Genomic DNA, 12,500 nt, shown 5'->3' with positions numbered 1-12,500 from the left:
ACACAGTCTCTGAGATGTACAGGAATCTCCCCTCCTGGCTCACCACAAAACAAAACCATCCAGCGACTACAGGGAAGATAAGCACACACACACACAGAGAGAGAGAGAGAGAGAAAGAGAGCGAGAGAGAGGGAGAGAGAGAGGGAGAGGGAAAGAAAGAGACACACACACATAGAGAGAAAGAGAGAGAGAATGAGAATGAGAGAAAGAGAGAGACACACACACACACACACAGTTAGAGCTATCAGCACAGAAACACAGAGCAGACCATTTCCACTGTCAGTGCATATCGAGGAAATTAGAGTAGATCTTTAGGCAGACCCTGAACACTTGCTGTCAATACTCTTCCCACTCAACTTCTGGAATTCTCCACGGAACATTCCGGCAAATCCAATCCAGTCTCGCTCAACAAACACAGGCAGCAGGACAGGCGTGAACGACAGACAGACCGAATCGACTAAATCATTCCAGCTCAAGCTGCCCCAGAGTCTGACGTGCGCCACCAATTCTAAACCAGTCATTAGCAACTGTGAGTGATTTTAATGAAAGCTGAAAGGTATAAAGCATAATATTAAAAAATCAATTAATTAAAATTATTATTTATCTTATCAGCAAGCCACCACAAGGGTAGCCATTTTGCTGTGGAGTGATCGCTGTTTTTTAGCTTGGACTGGCGAAGTGGCGGCGGTCTAATTTATGCGACAGACATGTTCAGTATGCAAATGTGAGTGGGCACGATGGGAGCTGTGTTATACAGGCTGAATGGTGTCGAAATCAAGAGCAATTAACAGGTTATTACTGACAGAGGACGCGGCAGTGGAGGAATCACACTGTTTTTCTTCAGCCCAAGTTTCATTCTCATAAACATTCTGGTCTAATATATTTAGATCTTCTCTTCTCTCTCTCTCTCTCTCTCTCTATTTCTCCCTCTCTCTATCTCAAACATGCACATATGCAGACACCATGATTTTATTTCTTTTTATAAAGCACAATTATGTTATGCTTAATAGTATTTCAGTGTACATTTTATTTTATTTGTGTTCCACATATTTGAGATGTCTCATGATCTACCCAGGCGGGAGTGTTAAAGCAGCAAGCTATCTCTAACTCCTTCCCTCAGCTCTCTAGCATCCCTGGTGTCTGAGCGTGTAGTGGGCATTGATCATAATGAAGGATCACGCGCCGGCTCAAACACATCTATTACCATGAGAAGTATCTCTGCTGGACTGGACACAGAGACCAGTTTACAGTGGAGATTAATGGCAAGTCTGATCAGACACCATATCATAATGTCTTTGTAAAAAGCATATGCTGTAGCAGACGCTATCTGTGTAATTAATTCTGTGATATGTGGGGAGACAATATCTCAATTACAGATAAAAAAACAAAAAAAACCAACGCAACTTGTGTCATGATTTACTCTTCAACAGTGGCCTACTTTGGCAAACTCAGAACAAAGATGCAAAGTTTATACAATGGACATAGATGAGAGGTTGTGGCTGTCTCCTACCTGCAACAGGTGTGCTCCAAGATGCTGTTCAAATATGTCCGAAGCCAAGGAATGGGTCGTCCGCCGCACTGCCCAAACAAAATATAAAAGTTAGCCTTTCAGACATTATATTACTGTTGGCAACATCCAACATACCAAACTAGAGATCTATTATTTCTATATTCTAATCTATATTTCTTGACAAGTCTCAGAAAAGTCCTTATGCTAATATACATCGGCCTAGCAGTAGTACCAGTAGTTGTAATACTGAGCTGTAACTATTGAGAATAAGATGGAAAATACATTTTCAACCAAGCTGCATGATAACAAGGTGAACAAAAAAAAACAAAAAAATGATAACGCTTAATTTCCTTTTGCACCCCACAGACACACGTGAGAAAGGACATAACATAATATCACATGACCTCCCTGTCAAACCAAATCTCTTATCACAAGATTATCACCCTCCTCTCTCCCTCACAGACCAGAAGCAGGCCTCTCCTCTCCAACACAGTGCAGCAGATATGAGCATGTCAATCACGCTGCGCTGCTTTGGTCTATACTGGAGATTGATGTTCTAATATCAGAACCTTGTCAGTTACATGGGATGTGAACATGTTTTTTTTTTATGTGTATAGGAGTGCTAGTGTGTGTGTGTGTGTGTGTGTGTGTGTGTGTGTGTGTGTGTCTGTGTGTGTGTGTGTATGTGTCTGTGGGTGTCTCTGTGTGTGTGTGTGTGTGCGTGTGTGTGTGCTTGTGTGAATGTATGAGAGAGAGAGAGAGAGGGAGAGAGAGAGTCTGGGAGATCAATAAGCATTTTGACAGCAAAATGAAATGGAGTACTTGTTCTGAGGTGCAGCTGAACACCAAACACAATGTCGTGCAGTTCTCTGCCAATCATTCATACACTGCCATGACATGTGTGTGTGTGTGTGTGTGTGTGTGTGTGTGTGTGTGTGTGTGTGATAATAGCGTATGTTTGTGTGTGTGTAATAATAGGATAAATTCCCTCAGGCCCTCACACGCACATACATGCACACACACACACACACACACACACACACACACACACACACACACACACAGCTATTCACACAGCAGCAATATTATCCAAACTCCAATGGTACACACATCTTCAAAGATATAACAACATGTACACATTTTTAAACTCCCTGCCCCCCCCCCCACACACACACAGAGAGAGAGAGAGAGAGGGGGGGAGAGAGAGAGAGAGAGAGAGAGAGAGGGGAGAGAGGGACACAGCTCTATTGTGTAATTGGGGTACCCCCCCATTGAACAGGACAGGAATATAAATGAGCCTGCTCCATTCACAAGTCTGAAAAGGGCTCTTGCACCCAGGATCAGACCGCCACTCAAGTCACACAGGCCAGCTGTGTGTGTGTGTGTGTGTGTGTGTGTAAGGCAGGCGTGGCGCGTGGCTGGGCAAAGGCAGCGTGTGTGTGTGTGTGCGCTTTTAGGGGGTGCTACTGGGACCTACCATCATATGTGTTAGATGGGAGGTGACAGGTCTGGGACCAGCTCCTCGAAACCAAAATTCAAACAACACACACACAGGCCCCATTATACAAACACACACACACAGCCCCCCACAGACAGACACACACACATTAGTCTACTCTTGCCACTGATTTCACATTCACCACCACCCCCACCCCCTCCCACCATCATTATCCCCAGTCCCATTGCCACAGGAAGTAGAGGCCATGGAGCCCTACCCACACACAGCCAGCCCCGTGGCCCAGCACAGCGCACCATCCCTGGGGAGAGAGGCCAGCTCAACAGGGTGGAGAGATCCCCTCTGGAGGTGGAGAAGACAGCAGTGTGGACTGGTGGCATCTGATTCATCCTCTAAAGCCCTCTTTCTCTCTCTATCCCTCTCAAACACACACGCACACACACACAAGCACACACACACACGCATACGCACACACACGCACACACACACACACACACACACACACACACACTCTGTTCTTTTTCTCTCTCTAGTCTTTTTTCCCTTTCAGTGACATGTCTATCTCCTCCATTCTCTCTCTCTCTCTCTCTCTCTCCCTCTCTCTCTCTCTCTCTCTCTCACACACACAAACACACACACATATAAACAATCTCTCTTCCTTTTCTCTCTATAAGCCTGTTTCAGTCTTTTTTTTTTTCCCATTAAGGTTCACACCCCCCTCCTGTTATGTTCCTCTCTCTCTCTCTCTCTCTCTCTCTCTCACAAACACACATATAAACAATCACTCTCTTCCTTTTTCTCTCTATCAGCCTGTTTCAGTCTTTTTTTTTCCCATTAAGGTTCACACCCCCTCTGTTATTTTCTCTCTCTCTCTCTCTCTCTCTCTAACACCCGGTCATTCAACAATACTAATTTGCCACCTCCCTCCCTCCTCTGTGAGTTACCATCTTCGTGTTTCCACAAACAGACGTTAACCTCTACATCAATATTAATTTGCAAACTTCCAGAATCAGGATTGTTTTGTGTTCTTTGCAGAAAGTGAAAAACAAACACATTGAGAGTGGTGTTAGACCAGCAGACAATTTGTATTTGTGAACAAGTTGTTTTCCTCCCACTACCAATCTTTTTTTAACACAGACACACACACACACACACACACACACACACACACAGATGCACACACACACACAGATGCACACACACACACACACACACACACACACACACACACACACACACATATGCACACACATGCACACACACACACACACACACACACACACACACACACACACACACACACACACACACAGCACATACACACACACACACACACACACACACACACACACACACCCCTCTTGTCCACTGGCTTATTCCCTCCCCCACACACACAGTCGACCTTTCAACCAAGTTAGGAGGTTACTATGGGAACCTGATAGATCACACACATGATTGGGTATTCAGCAGCGTCCCAACTTATTTATTTATTTGTGTGGAATTTGCTCAGTTCCAGATTGCACATGCTGATCACCTCGACAGAGCGCTTACTGACTCCCTTAATGACAAATACCCCCATTCACCTTTTCATACATCTCTCTCTCTTTCTCTCTTCCTCCCTCACTTTCTCTCTCTCTCTCCTTCAGTCTCCCTTCCTCCCCCACTCGTAGACAGACCAGGGTAGATTGAGACAGACAGGGAGGGAGAGAGGGAGAGAGAGAGGGAGGGAGGGAGGGAGGGAGAGACACTGCGACCCCAGACTCAACGTCCTTCTCCGTCGCAATTATCCTTTCACTCCCCCTCCCTCCCTCCCTCCATCCTTAGCTCCCTTCCTTCCTTTTTTGCTCTTCTTTCTCTCTTGCTCTTCCCTCTCTCTCTCTCACTCCCTCTCTCGCCTTCCACGGTCGAACATAATTTGAGTGCAATTAACGTCCCTTAAAAGCCTTCGCCGCTTTAAATGTGGAGAATTTGGGGAACGGGAGAACATAAACAGAGACAGACAGAAAAAGAGGGATAGAAAGAGAGAGAGAGAGAGAGAAAGAGAATGAGAGAGAGAGGAAAAGAGAGATACAGCAGATATTGTCGTGGCTAAGGAAAATCCTGTTCATGTCCAGAAAACATGTCACATCGGGAGATGAGAGAGAGAGGGGGAAAGACACCAGGAGAGAGAACGACTGTAATAATGGTGGAGGGACAAAATGGATGAAAGACAAAGGAACAACCTACAGTAAGAAAGGATGAAAGATCACACACACACACACACACACACACACACACACACACACACACACACACACACACACACACACACACACACACACACACACACACACACACACACAGATGTCACACACACACACACACACACACACACACACACACACACACACACACACACACACACACATACACGACACACACACACACACACACACACACACACACACACACACACACAATACTCACTGTGAGATGTACACACACACACACACACACACACACACACACACACACACACACACACACACACACACAGATGTACCACACACACACACACACACACACACACACACACACACACACACACACACACACACACACACACACACACACACACACACACACACACACACACACACACACACACACACACACACACACACACACACACACACACACACACACACACACACACACACACACACACACACACACACACAGTGAAGGAGACACCACAGAGCAGCTGGTCAAGCCATGTGTGGTCAACTGTCACCTCTAGACCCACTGATGGCTATGGCCTCTCACACAGTCTCCCACCATCTCAACACAACTTTAACAAGTCACATCAGTATTTGACCAGCTATATCACAACATAATGGCCAAACAGCAGTAGTGCACAATTTTGCATTTCTTAATGCAGCTATTTAGTTTAGTTTGTAATATTAGTCAATATGAATTAGCATATTTAGATGTTCAAACTTAACATTCTTTTTGAAAATAGTGAAATAAATAAATGGTTTTATTTTTGGCTTGCTGCATCTTGCATACTGTTAACTAAATAATATCTTCCAAGTTTGAAAGCATCATCACTTTGCAGAACAGCAGAGTAATTGCAAGCCAAACATTGGGAAAACACAAAGATGATTTCCTGAATATGGTTATGTTAGTGTGTGACAGGGCTGGTGTACGGTGTTCCTACAGGTTTGTGGAAATCAGATTGTGTGTGTGTGTGTGTGTGTGTGTGTGTGTGTGTGTAAGTGTCGCGTGGGAAATGTGTGTGTGTGTGTGTGTGTGTGTGTGTGTGTGATCTAGAAGAGGAATAGGTCTGACAGGTGACACTAGGGGTTTAATCACCCCATTATACATAAAGCCCTAACCTCCCCCATCACCTCTGAGCTCTCTCTCTTTCTCTCTCTCTCTCTCTCACACACACACACCAGCACATATGCATGTATGCACAGACACACACACACACACACACACACACACACACACACACACACACACACAGTATAGCCCACACACACACACACACACACACACACACACACACACACACACACACACACATTCACCCCCACAAGCACATATGCACAATCACTCACTCACACACACACACACACACACACACACACACACACACACATAAACAATCAGGGAGAAAATACCACATTGCATCTTTTAACCTGCTGCACTTTCTCTGTTGTCCTTCCTCTCTCTTGCTCATCTATTGCTCTTCAACCCACCCCCTTCTCTTCCTCCTCCACCTCTTCCTCTTCCCCCTATCTCTCTCCTCCCCTCTCCCCCTCTCTCTCTCCCTCTTGCAGTGTGAAGGTCATGCAATTGATTTTCCTCTGTCTATTCATTTTTCAAGACTGGCTTTGAAACGTGGGAAGCAGACAAAAGCCACACACAACCAGCCAGCCAACCAGCCAGCCACTACACTCAGACACCCCAAACCAACCCCCTAGCCTTAGCCATAGCCTAACCTAGCCTCACCCCTACACCTCAAACCCCAAACCAACCCCCTAGCCTTAAGGCCCCAGTATACTGATCTACAGTATAGACTGAACAGATGACGCAAAACTTGTCATGTCCGTTACGTACAGCTTTTCCGTACTGCAGACAAATTCATTTTGTGTCCGTACAGATCTTAGCTGCATGCGCAGAAGTATACTCATTACTTTAACCTACATCCCTCCGACCGTCTCCCCAGCCCTACCCAAGAACAGGGTGTGAGGGGCTACATGCCTTCTCCCAGGGTTACGGCTGCTGGAGTTCTAGCCACATTCCTTCACACACACACACACACACACACACACACACACACACATATACACACACACACACACACACACACACACACACACACACACACACACACACACACATATGCACACACACATATACACACACACACACACACACACACACACACACACACACACACACACAAAGTGCATGGTAGGGAGAATGCCCATGAGATGGGAAGTAGAAAAAGACAGATAAAGGGTGATAGGAAAGTGTGGTCTCGTCTCACAGGAACACTAATTCACTGATGATGTTAGCAGTTTTGGATACATTTTTAGTCAACCTATTTAGTACCTGCATCGTTATTTGTGACATATTCATAAGGATTGAATACTACGTGCTTTCCCTTGTGTGTTCAATGCTTAATATCATTACTCTAAAGATGCCATAAAATGTATAGTAGATTAAATTACACAGTATTTACATAAGGAATAATATATTAAACCCTCTTACTGATTTGCTTATAAATGTGTTATGAAATCTTTATATACTGTAGGTACCCTTCATCTAGATTGCTACCGAAGGGAGATACTTAGCAGATTCGACTCATATCAGTGCTCTGTTAAGGCAAGACCCTTCACAGAATCAAAGTTGTGGGTTCGATTCCCAGCTGCCACCATTTTGCCCTTAATCATAGCATGCAACGTTAAGTTGCTCCAGAGAGACAAGGCCCTGTAATAACTGTCTTCTGTCAGTTGCTTCGGATAAAAGCATCAGCAAAATGAATAAATAATAAAGCAATAATGTATAATCCTTCACTAAATCTATGCCCTGAGGTGTGGCACAGTGATATTATTACTATAGCAGATTCATTTTGGGATTAGATCTGTTCTATGTTTACAGCAGCCTTCAACTGCTGTGCCACATTCTGTTAAATGACATAGACAATATAGATAATTGAAGCATTTTTGACATATAATTCCATGTAGAACCCAGGTCTAACTGACAACACACTCAAGTATAATGTGCAGTGGGGAATATGTGTATTGCAGCAACAGCTAAGCTTTAGGTTTTCAGAGATTGTACAGCTGGGATCAAATGTTAGTTTGGATTGTACATTTAAGTGAGTGTGATGCACGATTACTTTCTCTCTGCATTAAACACACACACACACACAGACAGTTTTTCGTAACCTTTAAAAGCATACACCTGGCAGAGAACAAGCACACACAGCGAAACATTCACACACCCAGACCCACACACACATGTGTTTAATTGTCGTGGAGTTGTTTCCCCTCACTAATAATAGCAATTAGAGCACCCTTGTAATTATGCTGTCCTGGTTATGTAGTTAATTTCTGTAATTGCGAATCGCACCGATAATTTACCCCTCCTTTTGCGTCTGTTGTATACTCACACTCTCTCCTCCCCTCTCTTCCTCTCTCTCTCTCTCTCTCTCTCTTTCTAGTCCTTTTTGTCCCTCTCTATCTCTGATTATTCCCCTCTTCTCTCTGTCTCTCTCTCCCTCTCTCACTCTTTCCCTCTCTCTCTGTCTTCCTTTTCTCTTTCCATTTCTTTCTTTCTTTCCATATATTGTATCTCTCTCTTATTCTCTCTATTCCTTTCTCTCCTCCTCTGCCTGTCCCTCTCCATCTCATCCCTCAATCATTTTCTCTTCTTTGTGAGGGTGAGAGAGCAGGTTGTGGGTAATTCGTGTCATATGCAGCTCTCTGATAGCGTACGGTCAGTAATGAGGACTACAGGCTGACGGGCAGAAATGAGGAGAGGCTGATGTGAGGGCAAGGCCACAACGTCTGTGTGAAAACTACAAGCTAGGCTGCTTTGCTAACTGGTTATGCTATGCTATTGCAAATGATAGCAACAGTACAACCAATGCTAAGAAAAGCTAGAAAGCTTGCTGGCATACATTTAGCCAACGTCTTTGGCTTCGTCATGAAGCTAAGCTAAGAACAGAAAAGATCTGAGTTTGTTATAAAACCATAAAGCCAACTATATAAACATATCTTCTGAAACATAATAACATTAAAAAGCTATCAATCGACCATGAATGATACCATACACTTATATCATAGACATCATATATATCCTGAAGACATAGACAAAATTGGTCAGTCATATTGCCAAAGTCGGAGCTAAAAAGTGCTATTGGTGTGTGTGAGACCATAGTAAACAGTAAATCAGCCTGGTCTGCCCTGAACTGAATCTGGTTAAATCTAAGCTATTTCTTAGTTCCCTCCGGTGGTGTCAGTTTTGACTGAGTGTATGTACGCTGCCACTGGCACTGGGATGGTGTGTTAAAAGCATTGGCCAAATGCATAAATATGCAGGGTGATGAAATATGGAGCCTTCACAGAATACTGTAAAGGGCAAGCTGATGTCCCAGTGTCCCTCCGGCAAGATTTCTAAAACCGATTTATGTTGTTGAGTTTTTATGCGTGCCATATCACCCACAGTTTGGTAGGTGAGTGGCCAAAGGCACTGCAGTGGTCCAGTTCCTGTTTTATTGTCCTGTATGGTGACCTGATTCACATGCAAGAGCCCTTTGGGAGGGTGAAATTATGCTGGACTTGACATAACAAGTGGCCACAGTCAGCAGCGCCCATGTATGTGGGTGGTTTTTGCACTCCCTACAAATTGGACAGTTCTGCAGTTTTGAAATTGGACAGTTCTCCTGGATGGTTCTCCTGTGTGTGATTGTTCTGCTATAAGATCAGGGACAGTTCTGTTGCAGGTTACTGGTTAGTTCTGCTGTAAGATGCTGGGTGGTTCTGCTTTATCTGCTAGTTCATATACGGTTCTGCTATAAGGTCCGGAATGGTTCTGCTGTAAGATGCTGGGTTGATCTGCTGGGTGGTTCTGCTATAAGATGAGCTGCTATACGTATTACTGCAGAGAGACAGCGCTGAGAGGCGATTACTCCAGTGGCGAGATCTCAATTACTTTTTCAGTGTGTGTGTGTGTGTGTGTGTGTGTGTGTGTGTGTGTGCATTTGTCTGTTTTTTTATGAGTGTTTATCTTGTGTGTCTATGTCAGTTTGCATACGTGTGTGTGTGTGTGTGTGTGTGTGTGTGTGTGTGTGTGTGTGTGTGTGTGAATCTGTGAGCATGCATGTGTGTCTGTGAGCGCCAGAGTCCATGTGGATGTGCTTTAATGCACTTCTCTGTGTGTGTGTGTGTGTGTGTGTGTGTGTGTGTGTGTGTGTGTGTGTGTGTGTGTGTGTCTCTGCGTACCTCTCTTCACCGCATTTTTCCTGTCAGTTCCGAAGAGAGCACATCTCTGCCCTCTTAATCCACAGACTGCTGGCGAGACAATAATAGCCTATTTCATTTCAGAGCCTCATTTAAATTAATCACACATTTGTATTCACCAGCAGGGCCGCCTGCGCCGCATCCTCCGTCGCCTGCTACCCAGACACTCTCCACTCCTCCACTCCCCACTAATATGGCCCTGATGAAGGGACCACTCACAGATGGACGTCCATGTCAGGGGTGGACTGTACACAGTGACAGTCTGTGCTCAACGAGCGATGTGTGTGTGCGTGCGTGCGTGCGTGCGTGCGTGCGTGCGTGCGTGCGTCGTCGTCGCGTCGCGTCGTCGCGCCTGTATTATGTGTGTGTGTGTGTGTGTGTGTGTGTGTGTGTGTGTGTGTGTGTGTTTGTGCAGTTGAAGTGGCTGGGTAAACATCATGATTGGCTTGTCCTGTTTGTGGGATATGTGGCTTTGAGATGGGCAGTTGAATAGAGATGTGAGTGGTGTATGTGGTGTGTGTGTGTGTGTGTGTGTGTGTGTGTGTGTGTGTGTGTGTGTGTTTGTGTGTGTGTGTGTGACCTTTAAATCATTGAATGAATCAGCCAATAATAAAGCTGAAGCTGAGCGCTGCCTTGTCCTTTATCAGTGTCATTTGCTGGTCACTCACAATCATGAGTCACCTGAGGCACTGGTGACATTCATATCCAGATATCTGATTGGTGTAAAATCACACCAGCAAATCACATGCTGTGTTCTTAACATGCCACTTCTTACAATACACGCTGACAATTTCAGTAGCTGAAAGTACTAGAAGGCTTCAAGGAAGGAGCGTATATATTCTGAACAGCACTGCTTAGAGTCCTTTCAATACAGCATCTTCAAAGGCCCTTAATAATAATCCTAAATAAATTGTTGGTTTTGGCTTTTGTGTGATTTTGAAGCAGGCTTGCTAGCAAGGCGACTTATGGACCCTCATCAATAAAAACAAAAACAATGCTTGAACGTTCTATTTGGGCCCCAATCTACTTCCTCTGCATTAAGATAACATATGGAATGTTAAAACGGAAGCCTTGTGGGGCCAACTATGATGCTGATAATGGAACTCTCTTGAAAGGGTCCATACTTAGCTGGCACTTTTATCCAAAGTCACTTACTTATGTCAGTTATTACAAGGACCAGTCTCCAAGTGCCTTGCTCAACGTTGGCAGCCGGGGATTGATCCCACAACTTTTCCGGCTACTGCTCACCAGCCTACTACGCTTCCATCACCCTGGCAAAAGCTCTAGAAGGGGCATCGGACTGGAGGTAAAACCAGTAGTGGTTGCTAGGGTGTTGCTACGGTAATTGTAGTGGTTACTATGTTCTATAAAACAGATTGATAGGTTAAGATGGTTGCTAGGATGTGCTAGGGTAGACATGGTGTTTGCTATGATAAATAATGTAGTTGCTAGGCTGGTTGCTAGGGTAATCATGTTGGTTGCTAGGGTGTTGCTAAAATAATCTAGCCTAGAAATCTAGACGCACCCTAGCGGCGGCAAATTAATTTGCTCAGCCACATGCGTCTAGTAGCAAACCATAGGAATTTCTATTGGCTAACACCGTGGATGTTATCCAATCACAGCGCTCTATTTTGTTAGAGAGTCTCAAGGCGGGCTTAACAGGATAACGACAGTCCTGCGACAGTGAACAACAAAGGAAGGTGGCTATGGCGAACAAAAGCGGTTGTTTGAATCGGCGTTGGCGTCAACTTTGGAGGAGTTGGACTTGTGCTTTTCTTTGAAAGTTGAGCAACACAATGCACTTAAGTCATTCCTTTCGAAGAAGGATGTATTTGCCGTTTTGCCGACCCGTATCACGGATATGGTGTTAGCGCTGGCCTATTGCATGCCTAGGCAGTTTGAAAGACAAGTCTTTGCCCGCCCCTTGGATTAAGCGAGGTGAATGGCTCGATTCCAGACTATACATTTCAATGATATAGGATGGCCCGCCAGGCTAGGTAAAACCAGTACTGAT

At 44.8% G+C, this 12,500-nt stretch overlaps 1 protein-coding gene across 1 annotated transcript in view; it reads right to left on the bottom strand.

Annotated features, from left to right (window-relative positions):
• npas1 (neuronal PAS domain protein 1) overlaps positions 1–12,500 on the bottom strand; it is a gene marked incomplete at its 3' end in the record, with an annotated part of 52,127 nt that overhangs the window by 16,820 nt on the left and 22,807 nt on the right. The window contains 3 exon segments of the mRNA XM_048264040.1: positions 1–51; positions 54–66; positions 1,511–1,578. The exon segment at positions 1–51 is cut by the window's left edge and continues 23 nt beyond it. Of these exon segments, the coding sequence (XP_048119997.1) occupies positions 1–51; positions 54–66; positions 1,511–1,578 (132 nt within the window).

Source organism: Alosa alosa, chromosome 15 (genome assembly GCF_017589495.1).
Source record: "Alosa alosa isolate M-15738 ecotype Scorff River chromosome 15, AALO_Geno_1.1, whole genome shotgun sequence".
Lineage (NCBI taxonomy): Eukaryota > Metazoa > Chordata > Actinopteri > Clupeiformes > Clupeidae > Alosa > Alosa alosa.
The sequence above is the reverse complement of the archived record's forward strand: the minus strand, read 5'-3'. Positions and strand labels throughout refer to the sequence as shown.